This window comes from Pollachius pollachius (genome assembly GCF_949987615.1).
Source record: "Pollachius pollachius genome assembly, chromosome: 6".
In the NCBI taxonomy this organism is placed as follows: Eukaryota; Metazoa; Chordata; class Actinopteri; order Gadiformes; family Gadidae; genus Pollachius; species Pollachius pollachius.
This window is the reverse complement of record NC_136939.1, coordinates 24649934-24672397: the sequence shown is the minus strand read 5'-3', so window position 1 is coordinate 24672397 and position 22464 is coordinate 24649934. Positions and strand designations below refer to the sequence as shown.

Below are 22464 nucleotides of genomic sequence, written 5' to 3'. Positions count from 1 at the left end.
GAGCTTGTGGTTGCACCAGTCCACAACAATGAGTCAATTGCATTTCTTGAGTGCAAAATTTCTGACCATAGACAAAGGTACCGAGAACTCTTTTCTATCAAAAAACTGCTGCCAAAGCACCACTACATAGAACATTACCCACAACTAATAAGGCTTTTTGGGCCTCTTGTAGGACTTTGGACCATCAGGTTTGAGGCAAAACACAGTTTTTTTAAAAAGGTAATCAAACATACCAGTTGTTTTAAAAATGTCCCCCTCTTCCTGGTTGTGAAACATCAGTTTATGATTGGGTACCACTTATCATCTCCAAATATTGAGAAACCAATGCTGGATGTCTCACATGTGTCTTTTGTCCCGTTAGACTTCTTGAAGGAAGAGCTAGCTCAGGCTTTTAAACAGAAAGATCGTAATCTAGCTAAAATCCACCTTGCAAAAAATGTTTGGAGCAAGGGAATAAACTTAAGGACAGGTATGGTACTTGTCCATGGGTCTGAAGGTGGCTTGCCTGAATTTGGGGAAATTCATCAGATATGCATTTTGCATCAGAGACTGTTTTTGTGTTGAAACTGTTGTGTGGATGGTATAGTGAGCATTATGGAGCCTTTGAGCTGACTCCATGTCCGACACAAGAACTTGCTCTTGTGGAAGTCTGTGAACTGGTCCATGAGTATTGCTTGGCTGCCTATCTGGCTGAGTGTGTGCAGATGGTGACATTGAAGAGGGCAATCTGTGTTCTGAGGTAAAGTTCCAAGTAATAAAATGAAACAAAACATCTTGCTGGGCTAAATGTGAGATTTCTGCATGTTCCGCATATAAACAGGAGAAGAATAAGCTCAACTGGCTAGCCACAATAGCTGAAGTAGTTATGTTGGAATCATTATGTTTGATAAACTAAAGAAAACTATACAGTGCTACAATCCTTAACTCATCCATCATTATAACCGGTATTGTTTCACTGTTTTGAGCCATGCTTCATATGCAGCTCGCTGCCAGTGATTCTCCGGTGGTGAGGCTTGCAAGTGTGTTAGTCCGGTGAGGTCTCTGTGTTTGGCTTGTGCTCTCTGCTTACTGCTGCTATAAACTTATAATTTGTAGTTACTCTTTCCTAACAGACAGTGAAGTGAGACCATGGCAGCTATTCTCCGAGTGATCCTGGGCCCAGACAGCTGTCAGAGGGTGGCATTTCCTGCTGGCTTGCCTTTGACTGTGTCTGAGCTAGAGACGGAGATTAAGAGTGAGTGTAAAATAACAGATTCATTTCGGCTACAGTTCATGGACACCCTTTTTGGTAGTGAATTTAGGAACTGAACTTCTATGAACGAAATAGAAGACAAAGCTACAGTGAAGGTCATCTTCACACCATGCCGACCTCAAGATGCTGATCAAGGTGTGGGCAGTTTCTTTTTTCGACGAACCAGTACTCCTGATGACACCACATCTTTTTCTAGTGACAGCACAATTATTCTTATTAGTCCAGAGTCCACTTCTTCACGGTCTTCCTGGCCGGATACATTTCAAGTTACCTGTTTTTCGTACGATGCAGAGTTCAAGCTCGAGAACGCCCATGGAGCTTTAAAAGCAAATGGGACGCTGCTTATCCCTGATCCAAAGCTGAAGTCCGATAGACTGGAGGGGTTGATTCAGGAGGTAGTTCATCACAAAGTGTATCTCACAGACAGGGAGTTCGACCAAGTTGCAGAGGCGCTAATCTTGAGGCATCCATGTTTACAAGAAAAGGGCTCCGACACTGGCTATGGGGGTTGGAAGACCAGCCTCAAATACAAGTTATCCAACTACCGCACACATCTCCGGAAAGTGGGATGTCCTGAAGTATGTGTAAATGCTTTGAAACATAAACCAGATGGAAAACGTTCCCCTGCCTTTGCTGTTAAGAAACCAAGTGAAGTGGCTTACTGCACCACTTTTCCACTTGGAGAAAGTCATCAGTCCCTGGAGAAGATGAGGGTTGAACTCCTTTCAGAAATCAAGCAGCGTAATAATAGAGAGACAGTTCGAGCTAAAATGGAGAAAACATTTGCATTACGAAGGCAAGAAGTCATTCGTGATGCCCCAATGATCATTGATGTACAAGTGAGATGGCCTGCTCTCTTCGATGTAATGGAGGCAAGAAAAAAAGTTTTTCTATAATGCTGACTTGTGCTTAAGATATTATGTGCAACTGTAAGAATAATGCTTGGCTCCATTAGGATGCAGTTAAAAAAATGAAATGATGATTAACAAGTGCATGCTGTGAATTTCGGAATGTGTAGTTTGGGTGTAACAAATGTATGTTTATGGTTTTATGTTTCAGATAAACGCAGAGTTCAAGCATGTCACCACTATGCCTCTACAGTCAAGGTTTATATCACAAATCGACCTTAACTATGCAAGTCTGCTCAGGGTGTTTGAGAAGCGATCGGGGCAGCAGGGCAAAAAGCTCAGAGACATGGCTGCCATGATGACGGTAAGAACTTTATAACATATTATAAATTGCACAAGTATTGCATTATGTCAGAAGATTGACAGTGATCAATATGTTGTAATTCTTTAGGATGATATCAATGCTGGCAGAGAGGCCGTCACAAAAGCCCACTGCATTTATCTCAACGAGGATCGTGAGGATCTGGTGCAGGAGTACATGGTGAGTGTGCACTGTGGGTGTTGCCACATTTAAAAAGAAAACATGTTTCAAAAGAAAAAATAGTCCAAATGAGGTTGAGTTTTAAAAAAAGAAAACTAAAACCTATATTTTCTTTTCACCAGGACTTGACTGACGCCAACATCCTCGGGGCCATAGAGGGCACAACCGTTGGCATTTATGTCATCAGAGAGACTCCCAAAAGCGAAGTTTTGGATGTGTTATCATCGAGGGTAAAGTGGCACTTCAAGATCTGGAGACGGTGGCACTTGCAGCAGCCATGTTGTTTGGGCTTTTTTGCACCCTCAACATGAGCTATCCGTCAAAGCTCCGCTACACCTTTGAAGTCATTCAAAAGCTCATCATGGAGTTGGATGCAGCTGAACTATCAAGAAAGGCTCAAAGCCTTAAAACTTAAATGCACCAGTGAGAACAGACTAATGTGTTTAAGACACTTATGGCTCCACATTCATGGACTTAGTGGTATGGCTGTTCCACTTACCACCTGTTTTGATGTTTTACAGTTTTTTTTACATTACTTGACTTATTATCATTGTTGTGATTATTGCTGTATACATTATGGACCATTATGGGTTTTATTATTATTATTATTTTTATTTTTTTAAATGACATTATGGTTCGTTGTTACATCTGGGTTCTTACCAGGCTCAAAGCCTAAAAATGTAAATGCACCAGTGAGGAGAATTGACTACCCCGGTAAAGTCATGTGTAAGGCACAGCTCCGCGTTCCTGGACTGCAGTGGTGTTGCTATTCCTCTTACCACCAGTATTGATGTTATACAGTTGTTACTGTAGACTTTTTCATCAATACTCTATTTGCTGTTGAAGATATTGCAGGAATAAACATTATGACTGCTATTATAATTGTATATCTGTTTCATCATTTTAAATGGGGAAAGTGGGTAATGTTAAGAATCAAGAAATTTAAAGTCTGAAGTAAAAGTTTAAAGACAAGAGAATTGCCATTTTAATTGTAATTTGATACATTTATTTTTAAACTGTTTTATAGTTTGGCTAAATTATGTATATAAAATGTAATTTAATTATTACAATAATGAAACATAATTGACAAATGACACCTATTACAGATCATGTTTAAGTTAACTGATCAAATAGTGTCTCAATATAATGGAGTGAATTGAGTTGGATTAAAGTGATCAAAGAGTTTTAATTTAAGTTATAACTTTGTATCAACACAAAGTAATTGTGTTCATTAAACATTAGTATTTTTTGTTGATTTAACATAATTCTGTAACTTTAGGCCAAAGCAAATATTTTATGTGCAACCGATGTCCACTATTGAATTGAGTAAGTCCAATGTATCTTTTTTTTCAGTGTATTGGATCTGCCCAGTGCCACTCTGGATCTGCCATAACCAATCGCTAACGTTTGGCTGGGAATCACGTTGCTTGCAGGATGTAAACAAATCAAACAAGGTGCGTGAAGATGTCTGTCAACGAGAGCTGACTTTAACGTCATTGACCTCAGCCACTCCCTCTGTTCGCTGATTGGACGCAGAAAATTTGGACGGAGAAAACCCACTAACATACCGCAGACCCAGGCGTAGTACTGAAGGACAATTTAAATTGAGTGGAAGTACTTAGGCAGGCCGAGCCAGGCTAGGTGATCACAGAATTTAGGGATAATTATCTAGACTCCATAACATTAACAATTAGCATTTAAAGTTGTCCAAAGCATGCACACCGCTCATCCACAGAACGAGCGGTGACTACCTTTACCTTTGGTTGTTGAACAGAGGGACTCTTCAGCTGGGGACTCTTTTTAAGAGTTCAGGGAAATTCCCACCTCACCAAACTGAGGAATTGGGACCCCCCCTAGAGGACTTTGTGGGAGTGCGGTAGTTAATGCACAGTTCAACAGACCTGACGAGGTTTAAGTACCAAAATGACAACACAAATAAAATATTTCCTGAGGGATTATGGTAATAAAATACATTGTATTAAAATTAGACTAAATAAGTATGATAAAATGTTATCCAAATTTCTAATTCATGTTATCCACAGTGAAAGAGTGGAGGTTGAGAAAAAATGGAAGAGGAAAGAAGCATCTGTGTGTGAGCCTGTCTTCTCGTGTGTGTCAGGGCCACCGAGATAAGGGAGGTTACTCCCCTACTCTGAGTGGTGGGACATACGTGGAGGTACTGAAAATCTACTTCAGAAAAAACAATAAGGTTAATTAGGAAATGGTCTTTATTATAATTTATTACAATTACATTTGTGTCAACCAATTACTAACTTGTGAATTTGCTTTTCTTTAGGTTCAGTTTTTGTTTTGTTTATTTGTTTATTGTCACCATACCGTTATTACCCAAGTGTATGAGCATAATTGTTATAATTTCGGCTGACTCTTTATTCTACCCAGTTTAGACAGATATGATTGACGATCACGGATTCATACGGTGAGAATTCAAGTCAGTCATGATTAGAAAATGGAAATAATGTATCGATTTGATGTTGACTAACGAAAAACTAGATAAGGACAACACGGAGAGACGGGTTGGGTACATAGGAGTGAATCAAAGTGTGGACAACATGAAATGCGAGCAATAGGTAGAATAAAAGAAGATTAGGTCATCCAATTTAAATGGTTAGTGTAGGACAATCGGGTAGAATAATGAAAGGTATTGAGTGAGTAACGTTAACACAGAAGTAAGTTGCCTAATATTGAAAATGCAGATTTTAATATAATAATATATTTTTTAATCTCTTTGGTTAAGGACAACAGGTGGATTAGCGCTACATCTGCTGGGAAGGGATCCTACATGCTAGGTTCTCAATTTACATTCAGAAGTAGTGGGTTTACCTTTCAAATGCCACTACTTCTGCAGTAACGCTTTGATAAAATGTTAGCATTTGATTGTATACTATTTTTTAACTCTGATGGAAAGTGACCTTTGGATTCGCCCCATCATCCGCCCCCTCACACACACACAGGAAAATCGCCCTAATGTGTATCCATTACGCACACACTTGGCTGCATGGGTAGCTGGGACTGCAGACTCTGTCTCCATCCCTCCACTTTGCAATCTATACCACCTTATGGGAGGGGATTGATTGCAATAAACCAGTATGGAAGCCTGGTTAGCCAGCGACAGGTAAGATCCCACCTTGACACCCGGGACAACCTAAGACAGGCACAGTCACGATTACTTGGCAGAGTCACTGTGAGCACTGGCTCACTTGGTCATGATGTGACAAGCTGCAACCATCATAGGAAGAGCCGGTTGGTGAAAGGTGGAGGAGGAACAGGAGTCAGATATGCCAGCTCAGGCAGCGGAAGTGGTGGACTTGGAACGGGGCATGTCGCGTTTTCGTTTATTAAACCTTTGCGGTATATACTGACGCATGTAACGTTTTCGGTTTAGTGCATGACTTTGGGAACAGTGTGGTTTCAAGGCGGCTGATGGTAAACCAACCAATATCGACCTTTGGTTTTGGATACACTGGCCTCGATTTCCCATCCCAATAGATGGTTTTATTTTACAGATAGTGAAGGTTAGGGACTTCAACGTTGGTTGCACCAACGGCGTTGTTAGGTTTGCTTATCATTTAATGTGCATGGCCAATGCCATGCGCAAGGAGGGAAGTAGTGTGAAATTAAATCAAGGTGGATACTGTAATCAAAAATGTTGACTAGAGAGGTCATGCCAAGGTTTGATATTGGCTCAGAATATGGAATGGGAGTCTCAAAACATTAATCAACAATCTATGCAAGAACTAAATAGAATTGGGTAGATGCACTACCACTAGAACTACTGAGTTATCATATCTAAGCTAATAGAATGCCGAATCCAACCTTGCATGAAATGCTTACGGGTCGACTCGTGCCTTCATCTACATTTCAAGGGCCCTATCAGGGACTTCCATTAGAGCAATCAAAAATAGAATTAAGGAAAATATGTTTGAACAACTAACTGCTATACATGAGTTTGTACTCCAATAAGAGAAACATAAAGTTCCAGAGCCGGATGCAGACACGCCCAGAGCCTACCAACTACCCCAGCATCAGACCCAGCCGAGCCAGGAGCAACAGCCGTATGATGCTATCAAATAGTAATAGGCAGGGTTTAAATCAGTTCTGTTTTGGTGGTCCACCATTAATAAAAATGTTGATTGGATAAATTACATATACTATAATCAGCAACGGTCTGTCAATTTTTCCATGGATAAGGTCAAGAGACTGTTTAGATATAGATATGTTATTGGCAGAGCAAGGAGGGGTGTGTGGGATGATAGGGACGACATGTTGTACTTTTACCCCCAATAACACAACTCCGGATGGGTCGGTGGCCAGGGCGCTGGCAGGGTTTCAATCCCTCAGGTTAGAATTGGCAGAGAACTCCGGCGTTAATGACCCTTTCACTGGATGGATGGAGAACCTGTTTGGTAGGTGGAAGGGCCTGATCCAGTCAGTAGCCTACTCATTGCAGGAATAGTAGCAGTAACCGCGTTAGTTGTGGTCGGTTGCTGTTGTATTCCCTGTGTATGGGGGCTACTGAATCGGCTGATCACAACAGCAGTGGGCGCTCCAGGAGCGCCGGGTGCCATTAAGGCTTACATGGGGATCAGATATGACCCGGTGAACATGGACGAGATATCACCTGAGGGGCCCGACCTAATCCAGCTAATCAGAAACTCTAGAAGCAGGGCAACCTCGGATGCCCTAAGCGTCTCTCCACGCATGCATAGACAATTCCCCTCCTTTTGCTTCATAGTTACCATACTGAAACTTGACCAAATAAAGTGAGGTAAAAGCGATCCTGATGATACAAATCAAATCTTGCCGCAGGTTTTTTTAGCGACAAATTTGCGTGATACGCGTCTCTATGTTGAATTTGTATGGAGTCGTGTTGCCCGGTCGCGTTTGGTGTGAACACACAGTTACGCAGAAGTCTCAGTTAAATTAATGTGATTAAAGGGGAACTATGCAACTTTTTTGGCTTAATTTAACTTAATATAACAGGTTAAGAATAAGAAGTAACGAATTGCTTTAAGGCACTACAGACCCACAAACACGGAACCGGCTCAATATAAACACAAGTAGCGAAGGGATTGTTACATTCATCATGGATCAGCCGACTAAAAGAGACAGAGAAACCCAATGTCGGAGGAACAGAAGAAGAGGAAATGGAGACTGACCGCCAGATACGAGTAAACGTTGGGCGAGCTTCTCAGGAATAGCGTGAACTAAAAGAAAAAGAAGACTGCAAATCGGATGCCGACTTGCCATGGCGTGTTGCTCTTGAAATTGTAAGTACCCTTGGGTGAACTTTACCCAGGGGGGATGGTGGATTTTAACTTTTAGGGACAGATCATTTGTTCTGATGACACACACACACGTCTAGTTCACTTCTTATGACAAATGTACTTATTGTAAGTCGCTTTGGATAAAAGCGTCTGCTAAATACCCTAAATGTAAATGTAACACGTTGGGAGACCAACGTGTGATAAAATAATAATAATAATTATTATTATTATTTTTATTATTATTATTATTATTATTATTATTATTATTATTATTATTATTATTATATATTTTATCCCCAAAAACGCAGCTGATCGGACGCATCACACGATTCGGAGGCATGCATCAAATTTAAGGATTTTAAAAACTGATTATTTTTCTATTTTTTCAAAAATGCATTCGGCAGAGAAGGGAGACTAGCATTGCTCACGGGTTGGAATGAAAGGGAGAAAAGGGGACAGAGTTGCCTGCGGAAGCGATGTCTGAGATGCAGAGACAGCTTCGCGCTACCAGTTTACGGTGTGGAATGAGAGCTTGTGAAGGTACTATTGCCCGAGAATGCAGTATTGCTGTCAAATCTGTCCCTGGGAAAAGTAACGTTGCGCCGAATTGAAAAAGGAAACCTCTATAATGAAATAGCGGAAATAGTTCCACATTAATTGATAAAATAACAGGGGATGGGAAGGGGGTATGGCTGTTTCAGAATGGGGATGATTTTGATAATTTTAATTCCAAAGGGGGATGCCATCCCCCCTCATCCCCCCTCAACTCGAGTGCTGGGTGTAAGCGTACTCGCTACCAAACACGTTTGTTTCCATGGTTGTTTTGCTGTTCGTCTGTCTCGTCCCCCAGATACAGGCTAAATTCCCGAATCCAGGTTCTTGTTTATTTAGATCACTAGACCGCTATTCGAATGTCTCAGATTTTGTATAGCCTAGAAGAGTGTATAGCTTATATCATGTGATATGTCCAGCTGGCCATATAACAAGTATCCTGCACGAGAGCTGCTAGTTACCACATATTCGTCGGTAACAGAACTGTTACGATACATGAACCTCCATTATAGCTTTACCCATGTTATACCTTTGGTGTAGTTCCCCGCTTGTTAACATGTTTGTAAAAAGATTGCTTTGTATTTTTTCTTAGTTACAAGCGTTGGCAAACAGCATTGTTATGAGGCTTGAGGGTTGATGACCCAAGACGGCTCGGCCTGCCTGCCCCGGTACAGCCACCACCCACATCCGAACTTGTGCGGGTACAAGTGTCACGAGGAAATCCAGAGAACCCTTAAGAAGATGTGAACATCTGTTATATAAAAAAATGGAAACATTTTAAAACCATATACAATAATATTTATTTACAATGTTTATTTGCAAACATTTACACGTAAACATAAATGTGTCCCTAATCTTCCAGACACAGCATCTGCCTATGACAACTCTCTGCGGGGACTAGCGACTGCATACCATCTCGATGTCATGCCATTTCCCTGTAATTACGTACACAAGTGACGTACTCGAGCAGATACATAAATGTACGATAGCTGCACAAATTGTTCATGCTATCGTTATGTATTATGTTGGCCAACACTCTTACACTGATCGTTCTGTTCAACAACCAAAGATAAAACAATTCTAATCTAGTTTATAACATCTCCCCCCATCTCTCCCCGTCAACAACGAAAAAGGATGGGCTTATTGTAACACATACACCCTTTCAAAATGTATAACCTTGTCTAGTCTTTATGAACATCTACCTCAGACATGGCTCCACGCATTCGCCGGCTTCTTTGAAAACAAATGCACGTAAAATATCTACTTTAGAATATGGAACATTTTAGATTTAATAAGAATAGTATATATATATATAATTAATAGTTAATAGTAATATAAGTAATATAACCACTTGTAATTTTGCGTTGTATTACATAAGAATAGACTATACTAATTCAGAGTAATAAAGAGGGAATAACTGTTCTTGTGCTATTGCCCCTTTACAAGGCCCCAATGATGCCTTGGTTATTAGCATTGTTACTCACATCCAATAACGGCTTTATTGACAGTAATTAAACAATAATTAGGTGGTTATATTGGGGGAAATCTTAATTAATGGAGTAGTAAGGGGAAAATAAGGTTATACAGAATAAGTTATTAATATGTGTCTAATAATTACTAATAAAGGGCCAGTTTGTTACTAATAGGCATATTAATAAGAACCTAGTTAATGGTAAATATTTGTATCTTAATATAAAGTGTTAACAAAAGTTTTATTCCAATATTAAATACATTGTGTTGACAGGAGAAAAATATCAGAGTGAGCAGGAAAACACTTTGCGAGCACGAGAGCAAAGTGGGTGCAGGGGTGTCAGTTGTGTGCTGCCTGTGAGGCAGAAACGATTCATTGAGTAGCACACTCAATGAATCGTTTCTGCCTCACAGGCTTTATTGTTGCTCTCGCGATCAAAAAACTGCTGAGCGCAAGTGCAGTTAAAGTGTATACAAAAATTATTTGTGCGCACGGGTATGTTAGTTGTTCGCCCGCACAAAGTCATGTTTGCTTGCGCCTTTTGTCAGTGATGTGCCGTCATAAACGTTGCAGGCCTGTATAGGCTCAGTATTGCAACACAATAGACTCTTCACTCTTATCGCGTGCAAGAAAGTCCTGGTACCATTATAGGGAGTGGAGAAGACTGAGGTTTCCGTCCAAAACATCCCTGACACAAATAGAAACACAAATAAAACCAACCCCACATACACTCTCTCCCGTAACCCCTTTAACCATCAAACAACTAAGAAGTAAATGTTTAAACTCTTAAAGTTATCTCTTCAGCCTGGTTTAGCAATATGACAATATTTTTACCAATGTTTGTGGATAAATGTTTTGTAATTTGAATAATAAATACTGGACATATTAAGTTTTTAAAATACATTTTGTGTGACAATTGAAACTTTCAAATATTTATTCATATGTTTTCCCAGAGACCCTCCAAAATGTTGCTGTTGAGGCTTTGGTCTTAAGTGTCAAACTAGAGGTCTCAGACCCTCCCAAGAATCCCTGTATTTCACCCTGTTCTCAACTTTCACCCTCCCATACACAGAGGACACTATCGTTATATATGTTGTTTTTATAATTAAAAATGTGCAAGCCTATGGATCTATAACTATATTCACCTAAACAACAAGATGTAGCATTTACATGATGCCAAAGTCATGAATGTGGTCATCACAGGTACTGAGTTATCAGCTGAGTAATATAACTGTTCTCTGATATGGAACTTATGGTGTATCTGCACATTGATTAAAACTGACCTGAGAGTTTCCAGTGTACAGTGTGGACTCCCCAGTCCAGCAGAGAGCAGCTTCACTCCTGAATCCTGCAGATCATTGGTACTCAGGTCCAGCTCTCTCAGACTAGAGGAGTTGGAGCTGAGAACTGAGGCCAGAGCTTCACAGCATCCCTCTGACAGATGACAGCCATTCAGCCTTGACACACAATATACATAACATATTAGGAACTGTGATAAATGTTAGGAGAATTGTAACCAGTCTTTTAAAATACATTAAATAATAAATAATATGAATAACCTGGATCTTAAAATATCAAGACATAGATTTCACACATATGTTAAATTATCAAACAAAAAATATCATTATACTTCACTTAAAAATACAGTTTATTGAATAGGTTGTTATTAAACTTTATTAAACAACTCTAAACCCCACTTTACTGTCCAACTACATGATAATCAGAGTAAGAATGTTCTACAACATACACCTTATACAATTATGAACAAACTAAGAATATAATGTATACCTATACTGTCATGGCAACACAAATATAAATATGTTGAGTTATTCTTATGAACACAATATATTTATGACCTAACCTTTCTTGATGTAAATCTGCTAAATGTCTTCTGATATTGAATTTTGTGGTGTAACTGTTTGACCATTGGGTAAAACTGACCTGAGAATTTCCAGTGTACAGTGTGGACTCTCCAGTCCAGCAGAGAGCAGCTCCACTCCTAAATCCTGCAGATCATTGGTACTCAGGTCCAGCTCTTTCAGACTAGAGGAGTTGGAGCTGAGAACTGAGGCCAGAGCTTCACAGCATCTCTCTGACAGATGACAGCAATTCAGCCTTTACATACAATAAACACAACATGTCAGGAACTGTGATTAAAATAGCAAACATTTTTAAGGTATTCAATAATGAAGGAAAGTTATTAATTTAACAAAAAATACGAAAAAATAATTAGATGTATAAATGTTCATTATATATTCGATGTAAAATGTTAATAGTTGTTTAGTTGAGATTGAAAATGTTTTTAAATGAATACTACTTCTATTGTTCTGAATATTCTCTTATGTGTATCTGTAATACATTGTCCGTTAATAGTACAGCTATAAGGATGTTCTGTACATTATTATAACTTTTATATTCTACTAGTATGTTAATTCTGTTGTGAGTGGAATGGTAATGCATGTTGTTATGAACCTACAGATATCTTTTGCATATTATTTTAACCTTATATTTCAGTTTTATATACATTGTGTTGTGTGCATCTTAATTCCTGTTACAAGTGAACCTACAGAGATGTTTTGGAGGCTTTGACCACTGTCAGCAGCCTCAGAAGACCCTTCTCTGAAGCAGAGTATTTCTTCAGGTCAAACACGTCCAGCTCCTCTTCTGATGTCAGTAGGATGAAGGCCAGAGCTGACAGTTGAGCAGGAGAGAGAGTTTTTTGGGGGACACTTTCTAATGTCAGGTACTGTTCGATCTCCTTCACTAGAGTATGGGCATTCAGCTCATTCAGACAGTGGAACAGATTGATGCTTCTCTCTGGAGAGAGATTTCCATTTATCTTCTTCTTGATGTAATGCACTGTTCCCTTATTGGTCAGGGATCTACTTCCTGTCTCTCCCAGCAGACCTCGTAGGACAATCTGATTGGTCTTCAAAGAGAGGCCAAGGAGGAAGCGGAGGAATAAGTCCAGGTGTCCGTTCTCACTCTGTAAAGCCTTGTCCACACCACTCTGGTAGAGGAGGAGGAGTTGATTATTACTGGAGGTTGTGGGTTCTTCTGAGAGCAGATTGATACCAGTATCAATGAAGGACAGAAAGACATAAAGGGCAGCCAGAAACTCCTGGATGCTCAGATGGACAAAGCAGAACACCTTGTCCTGGTACAGCCCACACTCCTCTTTAAAGATCTGGGTGAACACTCCTGAGTACACTGAGGCTGTTCTGATATTGATGTCACACTCTGCCAGGTCTGCCTCGTAGAAGATCAAGTTGCCTTTCTCCAGCTGGTTAAAAGCCAGTTTTCCCAGAGAAACAATAATCTCGCTGCTTTCTGGACTCCAGTCTGGATCTGTTTCAGCTCTCCCATGATACTTCCTGTCCCCCTGTGTCGACTGAACCCTCAGGAAGTGGCTGTACATCTGAGTTACAGTCTTGGGCATATCTTCTATCTGGGATTTTTTGAAGCTGTCCTCCAGAACTGTAGCAGTGATCCAACAGAAGACTGGGATGTGACACATGATATGGAGGCTTCTTGATTTCTTGACGTGGGAGATGATTATGCTGGACAGCATCTCCTCTCTGAATCTCTTCCTGAAGTATTCCTCCTTCTGTGGATCAGTGAACCCTCTCACCTCTGTTACCATGTCAACACACTCAGCAGGGATCCGATTGGCTGCCGCAGGGCGTGTGGTTATCCAGATGCAAGCGGAGGGAAGCAGATCGCCCCTGATGAGGTTTGTCAGCAGCACGTCCACCGAGGTCGGCTCTTTGACATCAGTCCAAGTCTGGTTGTTCTGGAAGTCCAGAGGAAGACGGCACTCATCCAGACCATCCAAGATGAAGACAACTTTGAACCGTTCATATCTGCAGATTCCTGCTTCTTTGGTCTCAATAAAGAAGTGATGAAGAAGTTCCACCAAGCTAAACTCTTTCCCTTTCAGTAAATTCAGCTCTCTGAAAGTTAAGAGAAATGTGAAGTGTATGTCATGGTTGGCTTTGCCTTCAGCCCAGTCCAGAGTGAACTTGTGTGTTAAGACGGTTTTACCAATGCCGGCCACTCCAGTTGTCATTATTCTTCTGATTGGTTGATCTTGTCCAGGTAAGGGTTTAAAGATGTCTTCACATTTGATTGGTGTTTCTTCCTTGGCTGGTTTCCTGGAGGCTGTTTCAATCTGTCTGACCTCATGTTCTTTGTTGACCTCTCCACTGACTCTCTCTGTGATGAAGAGCTCTGTGTAGAAGTCATTCAGACCCGTTGGCTGTCCTGCTTTAGGGATTCCCTCAAACACACACTTGAACTTCTTCTTCAAATGAGACTTGATTTTATGTTGGCACTTGCCAGCAGCAGATCCTAAATGAGAATGACCAGAATAAATCAGATAGTGGATGGTGACATCAGTTGAAACATGTTAATATTTCCTGTAAAATTATCAACTTCATGATATTAAGAGACTTCATTACTTGTGGTTCGAGAAGCTGGTAGTGACAAGGAATGGATACTTTTGTTTTATTTTGTTATTTCCACAGCAATATGATTGGTCTAATAATAATAATGATAGTGAATCATTGGAAGGTGACTTGATATGCTGATATAACAATATAGTGCTGCATCTCTTCCACTGAGTTATTCTTCTGTTGATTTGCAATTTATTGTTCACCATTATTTAACCTGACACTCCCACAATACCCCAACATATCTGGATCAAACCATTAACCTCATCGACCCACAATAACCCTATATATCTGGATCAAACCATCTAACCTGAAACCCCCCACAATAACCCTACATAACGATATAACCATTTAACCGGATACCCCCACAATAACCCTACATATCTGGGTCAAACTTTTTAACCTGATCGACCCACAATAACCGTTCATATCTGAATCAAAGCAGTAAACCCCAAAGAAGAAAGCAATCTCCACATTGATGAATTATAAATGGAGTAATCTCTTAACAATGAAATAGATTATGTGATTTAGTCCGAACTTAACAAATAAGTCTCATACTACTCTTCAAAATAATTATTCATTCTTTTTCCAAAATAAGAGTCTCTTCTGCAATTAAAAAAATTATCTCCTCTGTCTTCAAAATAAGAGTCTCTTACTTCTCCACAGTATGTCGGCCAGTTCCTCCTGGTTCATCTCCATCAGGCAGAGCTTTGTGATGTCTACCACTCCCTCTATGGCGCGCCTCCTCTGCTCCTGCTTCTTACCATCCTCCTCCTCCTCCCTCTGAATCTCTGAGCATTGTGGGTTATCTGGGAAGAGATCCCTCCAGAGCTTCTTCAGCTCCTTGTCTAGGAAAGCGTGTGCGTTCTCCTCAGCCCTCTGGAACAGAACAAACATCAAGGAGAACTTTGCTCTGATCTAACTGAGGATATCAGAAGCATCTGTCCTGGATTCACGTCCTGCTGGTCTAAAGAGTGAAGCCTGGAGACTATTAGCACCGCAAGAGATGCTTTCTCATGTTCATGTAGAGCTAAAGTCACACCTTGATCAGCTCTGTTTGATGCTGCTGTAAAAGCTGAGCACTAGTAACCTTTGACCTCTGGCGGGGTCGTCTGTGGAGAAAACACACACACACACAAACTCTACTTTATTTATCCTAACTTGTAAACATCAGTATCAGTAGAGTCTGATAACAACCAACTGGTCGGTTTTTCATTGTTTGTTTGAATCTCCTACCTCTCCTCTCTGGAGGGGCGTCCATCTTTTAAATCAGGAGGTATATCCATTGACCGGTCACTCTTCATGGAGAAACAGCTGGGTCCAGGGGAGTCTGCTCTCTGCTGCTGGACTCTTCTAGAAAAACAAGAACCAGGATTTAAGGACTTTTGATAGATGCTGTATTTTTTAAATCTCTGATAAATCCTCACCTCTTCTCAATAGACTGATTTCCATCTTCAAACTTAACAGGTGGATTCATAGATTGGTCACTCTTCAAGGAGAAACAGCTGGGTCCAGGAGAGTCTGCTCTCTCCTGCTGGACTCTTCTAGAAAAACAAGAACCAGGATTTAAGGACGTTTGATAGATGCTGTATTTTTTAAATCTCTGATAAATCCTCACCTCTTCTCAATAGACTGATTTCCATCTTCAAACTTAACAGGTGGATTCATAGATTGGTCACTCTTCAAGGAGACACAGCTGAGTCCAGGAGAGTCTGCTCTCTCCTGCTGGACTCTTCTAGAAAAACAAGAACCAGGATTTAAGGACGTTTGATAGATGCTGTATTTTTTAAATCTCTGATAAATCCTCACCTCTTCTCAATAGACTGATTTCCATCTTCAAACTTAACAGGTGGATTCATAGATTGGTTGCTCTTCAAGGAGAAACAGCTGGGTCCAGGAGAGTCTGCTCTCTCCTGCTGGACTCTTCTAGAAAAACAAGAACCAGGATTTAAGGACGTTTGATAGATGCTGTATTTTTTAAATCTCTGATAAATTCTCACCTCTTCTCCATAGACTGATTTTCATCTTCAAACTTAACAGGTGGATTCATAGATTGGTCACTCTTCAAGGAGACACAGCTGAGTCCAGGAGAGTCTGCTCTCTCCTGCTGGACTCTTCTAGAAAAACAAGAACCGGGATCACACCATGTCAACCACATCAATAAAACAGCCTTATCCCTCCTCTCATTCACAGCATGTCAACCACATTACTAAAACAGCCTTATCCCCTCTCTCATTCACACCATGTCAACCACATCACTAAAACAGTCTTATCCCTCCTCTCATTCACACCACCTCCGACGTCACTGTTTAAATCCTCACCTCTTCTCAATAGACTGATTTCCATCTTTAAAGTTCCAAGGTTCTTCAATAGACCAGTCACTCTTCATGGAGACACAACTGGGTCCAGGGGAATATGCTATCTCCTGCTGGACTCTTCTAGAAAAACAAGAACCAGGATTTATAGACGTAGAAGCTGTATCTTTATAACATCTGGTAAACCCTTTCTCAATTGACTGATTCCCATCTTTAAATTGAACAGGTTCTATCATAGCTTGGTCACTCTTTATGGAAACAGAACTGGGTCCAGGGGAGTCTGCTCTCTCCTGCTGCTCTGGGCTTCAACACAACACACACACAGCTGTTACTCAGAATATAATGAGATATATAAGAGTCATGATATATCACAGCGGTGCTCTGAGATGGAGAACAGTCACAGACATTGAGAGATCCTCTTCTTACTTCTTAGCTTTGCTCTGGCGGCCATGTTCCCCAGACAGAGTGGTTTTAGAGGTAGGACCCCCCTCCTCTCTCTCCTCATCCATGGTAGAATGGAGACCTGGAAACAAACACAACTACATATTGTTTCTGTGGATTGTATTTGGGTACCAGACGGTAAATTCTTGTAGAGAAGACTGTATATCCTCCTCCTCTCTGATACACACACACACACACACACACACACAAACACACACACACACGCGCACGCACACACACTATCACTATCTAGGTCTAGATTAGATACTTACACGCTCTATCACTATCTATGTCTAGATGACATAGATACATAGCCTGGCTCCGCCCGCCTTAGTACTTCCGCTCAATTTGAATTTCCCTTCAGTACTACATCTGGGTTTGCGGTATATTCCTGGGTTTTCTCTGTCCAAATTTTGTGCGTCCAATCAGCGAACAGAGGGAGTGGCTGAGAACAATGATTTTAAAGTCAGCTCTCGTTGACGGACGTCTTCACGCACAGTGTTTGGTTTGTTTACAGCCTGCGCGCAACGTGATTCCCAGCCAATCACTGGGAATCGAGCCAATCACATAACCAATCGAGTTTGCGATTGGTTATGGCAGATCCAGAGTGGCACTGGGATCCAATAGTTTTAAACTTCAACAGACACCCGTCTTCAAGTGAGTTAACGTTAATCAATTGAGTGGGTCAAGACTCTGTGCAAATGAAATGAAGTACGAGAGTCTGGTAGGACTAGGCTCAAAGATACACTCTATCACTATACAGTGGGGCAAAAAAGTATTTAGTCAGCCACCAATTGTGCAAGTTCTCCCACTTAAAAAGATGAGAGAGGCCTGTAATTTTCATCATAGGTATACCTCAGCTATGAGAGACAAAATGAAAAAAAAAAAATCTAGAAAATCACATTGTCTGATTTTTAAAGAATTTATTTGCAAATGATGGTGGAAAATAAGTATTTGGTCAATAACAAAAGGTCATCTCAATACTTTGTTACATGCCCTTTGTTGGCAATGACAGAGGTCAAACGTTTTCTGTAAGTTTTTACAAGGTTTTCACACACTGCTGCTGGTATTTTGGCCCATTCCTCCATGCAGATCTCCTCTAGAGCAGTGATGTTTTTGGGCCTTCGCTGGGGAACACAGACTTTCAACTCCCTCCAAAGATTTTCTATGAGGTTGAGATCTGGAGACTGGCTAGGCCACTCCAGGACCTTGAAATGCTTCTTACGAAGCCACTCCTTCGTTGCCCGGGCGGTGTGTTTGGGGTCTGTGGTATTTGTGGGTATCGTTTACTTAGTTTAGAATGAAGAGACGGAGCTTCGCAGTATGTTGCTTCATTGTCATGCTGAAAGACCCAGCCACGTTTCATCTTCAGTGCCCTTGCTGATGGAAGGAGGTTTTCACGCAAAATCTCACGATACATGGCCCCATTCATTCTTTCCGTCACACGGATCAGACGTCCTGGTCCCTTGGCAGAAAAACAGCCCCAAAGCATGATGTTTCCACCCCAATGCTTCACTGTAGGTATGGTGTTCTTTGGATGCAACTCAGCATTCTTTCTCCTCCAAACACGACGAGTTGAGTTTTTACCAAAAAGTTCTATTTTGGTTTCATCTGACCATATGACATTCTCCCAATCCTGTTCTGGATCATCCAAATGCTCTTTAGCAAACTTCAAACGGGCCCGGACATGCACTGGCTTTAGCAGGGGGACACGTCTGGCACTGCAGGATTTGAGTCCCTGGCGGCGTAGTGTGTTAGTGATGGTAGCCTTTGTTACTTTGGTCCCAGCTCTCTGGAGGTCATTCACTAGGTCCCCCCGTGTGGTTCTGGGATTTTTGTTCACCGTTCTTGTGATCATTTTGAGCCCACAGGGTGAGATCTTGCATGGAGCCCCAGATCGAGGGAGATTATCAGTGGTCTTGTATGTATTCCATTTCCTAATAATTGCTCCCACAGTTGATTTCTTCACACCAAGCTGCTTACCTATTGCAGATTCAGACTTCCCAGCCTGGTGCAGGTCTACAATTGTGTTTCTGGTGTCCTTTGACAGCTCTTTGGTCTTGGCCATAGTGGAGTTTGGAGTGTGACTGTTTGAGGTTGTGGACAGGTGTATTTTATACTGATAAGGAGTTAAAACAGGTGCCATTAATACAGGTAACGAGTGGAGGACAGAGGAGCCTCTTAAAGAAGAAGTTACAGGTCTGTGACAGCCAGAAATCTTGCTGGTTTGTAGGTGACCAAACACTTATTTTCCACCATAATTTGCAAATAAATTCTTAAAAAGTCTGACAATGTGATTTTCTGGATTTTTTTTTTCATTTTGTCTCTCATAGCTGAGGTTTACCTATGATGAAAATTACAGGCCTCTCTCGTCTTTTAAAGTGGGAGAACTTGCACAATTGGTGGCTGACTAAATACTTTTTTGCCCCACTGTAAGTTCTTCTTTGTTGTTCTTACATTGTTGCTTGTTAAATTTAAAGAAATTAATATATTCCAGTTTTGATAAATGTTTTATATGTTTGATGCTTGAAAGTAAAGTTAATTATTGAACATCCAAGCTAGTATTTGTCTCTCTTTTTACAAATATAGGCCCATTGTTTTGTGTGTCTTGCCTTGTACATTTGTGTATCCTATGGCTGCTGTCCTTAATAGTTTTTGAGTATTCATCCATTGCTATAACATTTGAAAACAGGGTTTTCAATGAAAATCATATATTCAAATAGATAACTCATCGGTCACTCCTAAATCTCTTATAACTATCAAATAGTGTTAGAATACACAACTAGAGGTATGGTGGTCTGCATGAGAAGTGTGGCCTGGAATGGCATCAAATTCCCGGCCTGAATTATTGTCCCAGTCCGCCACTGGTTATAGGAATGAACGAATAATAATGTATATAGCTGTTGAGAACGCTTCTATTTAACCTTCATTACCCTTTAGAATAAGGATTATATAGTTATAGGAACGAACGAATAGTAAAGATTGAGGCTGCTGAGAAATCTCGCTGTACTCCTGCAGGGACGTCCTTAGGGGGGGGTAAGTTAGGATGATTCCAGGGGCGCAGCACTGACAGGGGCATCCCAGAGGACACTGGTATTATTGCAACTATATGCAAGTAAATTCTGGCAAAATATTGATTCATATTTCTTTTAATTTTATTTTTCGGATTAAATCATCAAATGAAATGAACATGTGGTTTGTTTCTCCATTTTTACAAAATCATTAGAAAGTCTTCACCCTATTATCACCCCTCTCATTTGTCATTATTTGGTACAGCCCAAGTCTCACGCTACTGCAGAGCAAAGTAGCCAGGCAGATCGTGGTGAAGCAAGTGCAGACTGCCTTAAGTCAGTCAGTCAGTCAGTTTGTGTGTGTGCCGGTCGGTGAAATGAAGAAGTCAGGTTGTCAGGGCAGGAAAGAGAGGAAAGAAAGAGAGGAAAGAGCTCAAAGGGGTCGGCAGTTGGTCACCCAGTTTTTTTTTACCAAGAAAGGTATATTCCCTCCCTCTACACTATCCCAACAACCTGATAACAAGCCTAGCAGCTAGCACTACTGTAGCTAAAATAATTACAGCCTGCACTGGATGATAAAACTGAAAAGATCGTTTGCATTACCATTCACATGATATCCAATAGCCTACCTATCTACAAATAGCCTACATTGCTACTGAAAAGGAAATGTCACGTGTAATGTGTAATGTTGACATATGTAAGGGATAATGCCCGACGAGGTGGCCATTAACAAATGAATGGACGACGTGGAGGCGTGAACCGTCCTCCGCGGTTGCTTCCGCAAAGTCCATTCATTTCTGTTAATGGACACCTCGAAGGGCATTATCCCGCTTCATACCATGGTCACTTACAAAAGAAAGAAATATTTAATCAATTAATAATACTTTAATGTGTTTTAGAGTTAAAATCGTGAGGGTTTTTTTTTTTTACAAGTCGAGCGGACTATTTAATATCTCCCGTATGCAGGCGTTGCCAACGTGGCCATAGTGTCAACGTCTTTCCTAGGTGTCACTTTTTAACCTACACCCTTCAGCCAATCAGAATCGAGTATTCACCCAGACCATGGTACAAATGGAGATGATGTAACGATTAACATTCCATACTGCTTGCCAGCCATAGCATGATAGCTGTTGACATTAGCTAATGAAAACTGCCCTCATGCACAGATGCAGCCCCAGGATTACCCCCCCCCCCCCCCCCAGTTAAAAGGCAAGAAGGTGAGCCTATGTGCAATTCATGAACAAAAGTCTTTGGGGTTAACATTTATGTAAGCGGATTCTGAATATTTTGGTTGACTGCATTACAATATTAGCAGACATTAAACTAATGTCTGCTAATATTGTAAAAATCATACAAATACATATTTAATCATGCCCAGCTCAATCCAATCAAATAGACAGTTGACAACATTGTTCAATATGTTCAGAAAATTATGAGACATATTCTGAATTATATGATGCATCTTAGAGTCAGGGCCCTCTTCAAGCCATGATGAACCCACAGAAGAACCAGTGAGGTTGAAATAGAAGAAGGGGAGAAGGAGGACAGTCTAAGTAGAAGCAGCACAGATGAGGAAGTGGAGGAACCAGGTGAGGCTGGAATGAGGGACATGTCAGACATATGTGAGCCACAGGCAGATGAGCCACATGTACTGGTCTCAGACCCAGATCAGCTGCTTTCTGTTGACCCAGGTTTGTGGACAGCAAGATTGACTGACAATAACAGGGCAAGTGGGAAAGGGAGAGGGAAAGCCTATTCCAAGACACCAAATGGCAGGCTAAATGTCAAGAGGGACTGGTTAGTCCATAGCAAGAGTTTCAATGCACTTTTCTGCATTCCCTGCATCCTTGATGATGATAATGACTACCCAATTTTGACCCAGTATTACCCAATATTTAATGATTATAAAATTTGAATGAATATATAACATTTAAAATGTATATATGTTGGGGGGCGGGCTCCATAACTGAATTCTGTCAGTTATGTTAGGGCCCAGAATTCCTAGGGAAGTCCCTGTCCTCCTGCATGGCGATGTGTCTCATCCAAAGAACACACATGTAACCAGGGTGAAATGACATGTCTTAACTTTATGAAATATCCCCAAATACTGATTAACATGAAGTCAGTATGTGTTTAAGCTATGTTGAAGGTACCTTTTGTAACCAGTTCAAACTCCAATGTTAATGGGTTTACTATGCCTGTACTGTCGCTTTAAGAGAAGTCTGCGTTTAGTGACGTCTATGCAGCGCCAAGCTCAGTCTGCGCTAACCTAACTGAGTGGAGGTACGTTGTTGTAT

The 22464-nt window shown here is 40.8% G+C and overlaps 1 protein-coding gene across 7 annotated transcripts in view; it reads right to left on the bottom strand.

The window, feature by feature from the left end:
* LOC307076910 (uncharacterized protein) overlaps nucleotides 1–22464 on the bottom strand; it is a 46129-nt gene that overhangs the window by 19793 nt on the left and 3872 nt on the right. For 2 of the 7 annotated variants that reach the window (XM_079738142.1, XM_079738143.1), the window contains 12 exons: nucleotides 17142–17238; nucleotides 16722–16838; nucleotides 16401–16517; nucleotides 16210–16326; nucleotides 16019–16135; nucleotides 15828–15944; nucleotides 15637–15753; nucleotides 15443–15512; nucleotides 15057–15279; nucleotides 12517–14299; nucleotides 11891–12064; nucleotides 11233–11406 (listed from right to left, as the gene is read on the bottom strand). In XM_079738142.1, the coding sequence (XP_079594268.1) occupies nucleotides 11233–11406; nucleotides 11891–12064; nucleotides 12517–14299; nucleotides 15057–15279; nucleotides 15443–15512; nucleotides 15637–15753; nucleotides 15828–15944; nucleotides 16019–16135; nucleotides 16210–16326; nucleotides 16401–16517; nucleotides 16722–16838; nucleotides 17142–17224 (3209 nt within the window). In that variant the 5' untranslated portion in view covers nucleotides 17225–17238. Of the gene's footprint in view, nucleotides 1–11232; nucleotides 11407–11890; nucleotides 12065–12516; nucleotides 14300–15056; nucleotides 15280–15442; nucleotides 15513–15636; nucleotides 15754–15827; nucleotides 15945–16018; nucleotides 16136–16209; nucleotides 16327–16400; nucleotides 16518–16721; nucleotides 17239–17428; nucleotides 17585–22464 lie in introns of those variants that run through there. The other 5 variants (XM_079738137.1, XM_079738140.1, XM_079738138.1 and 2 more) reach the window with 5 other exon arrangements.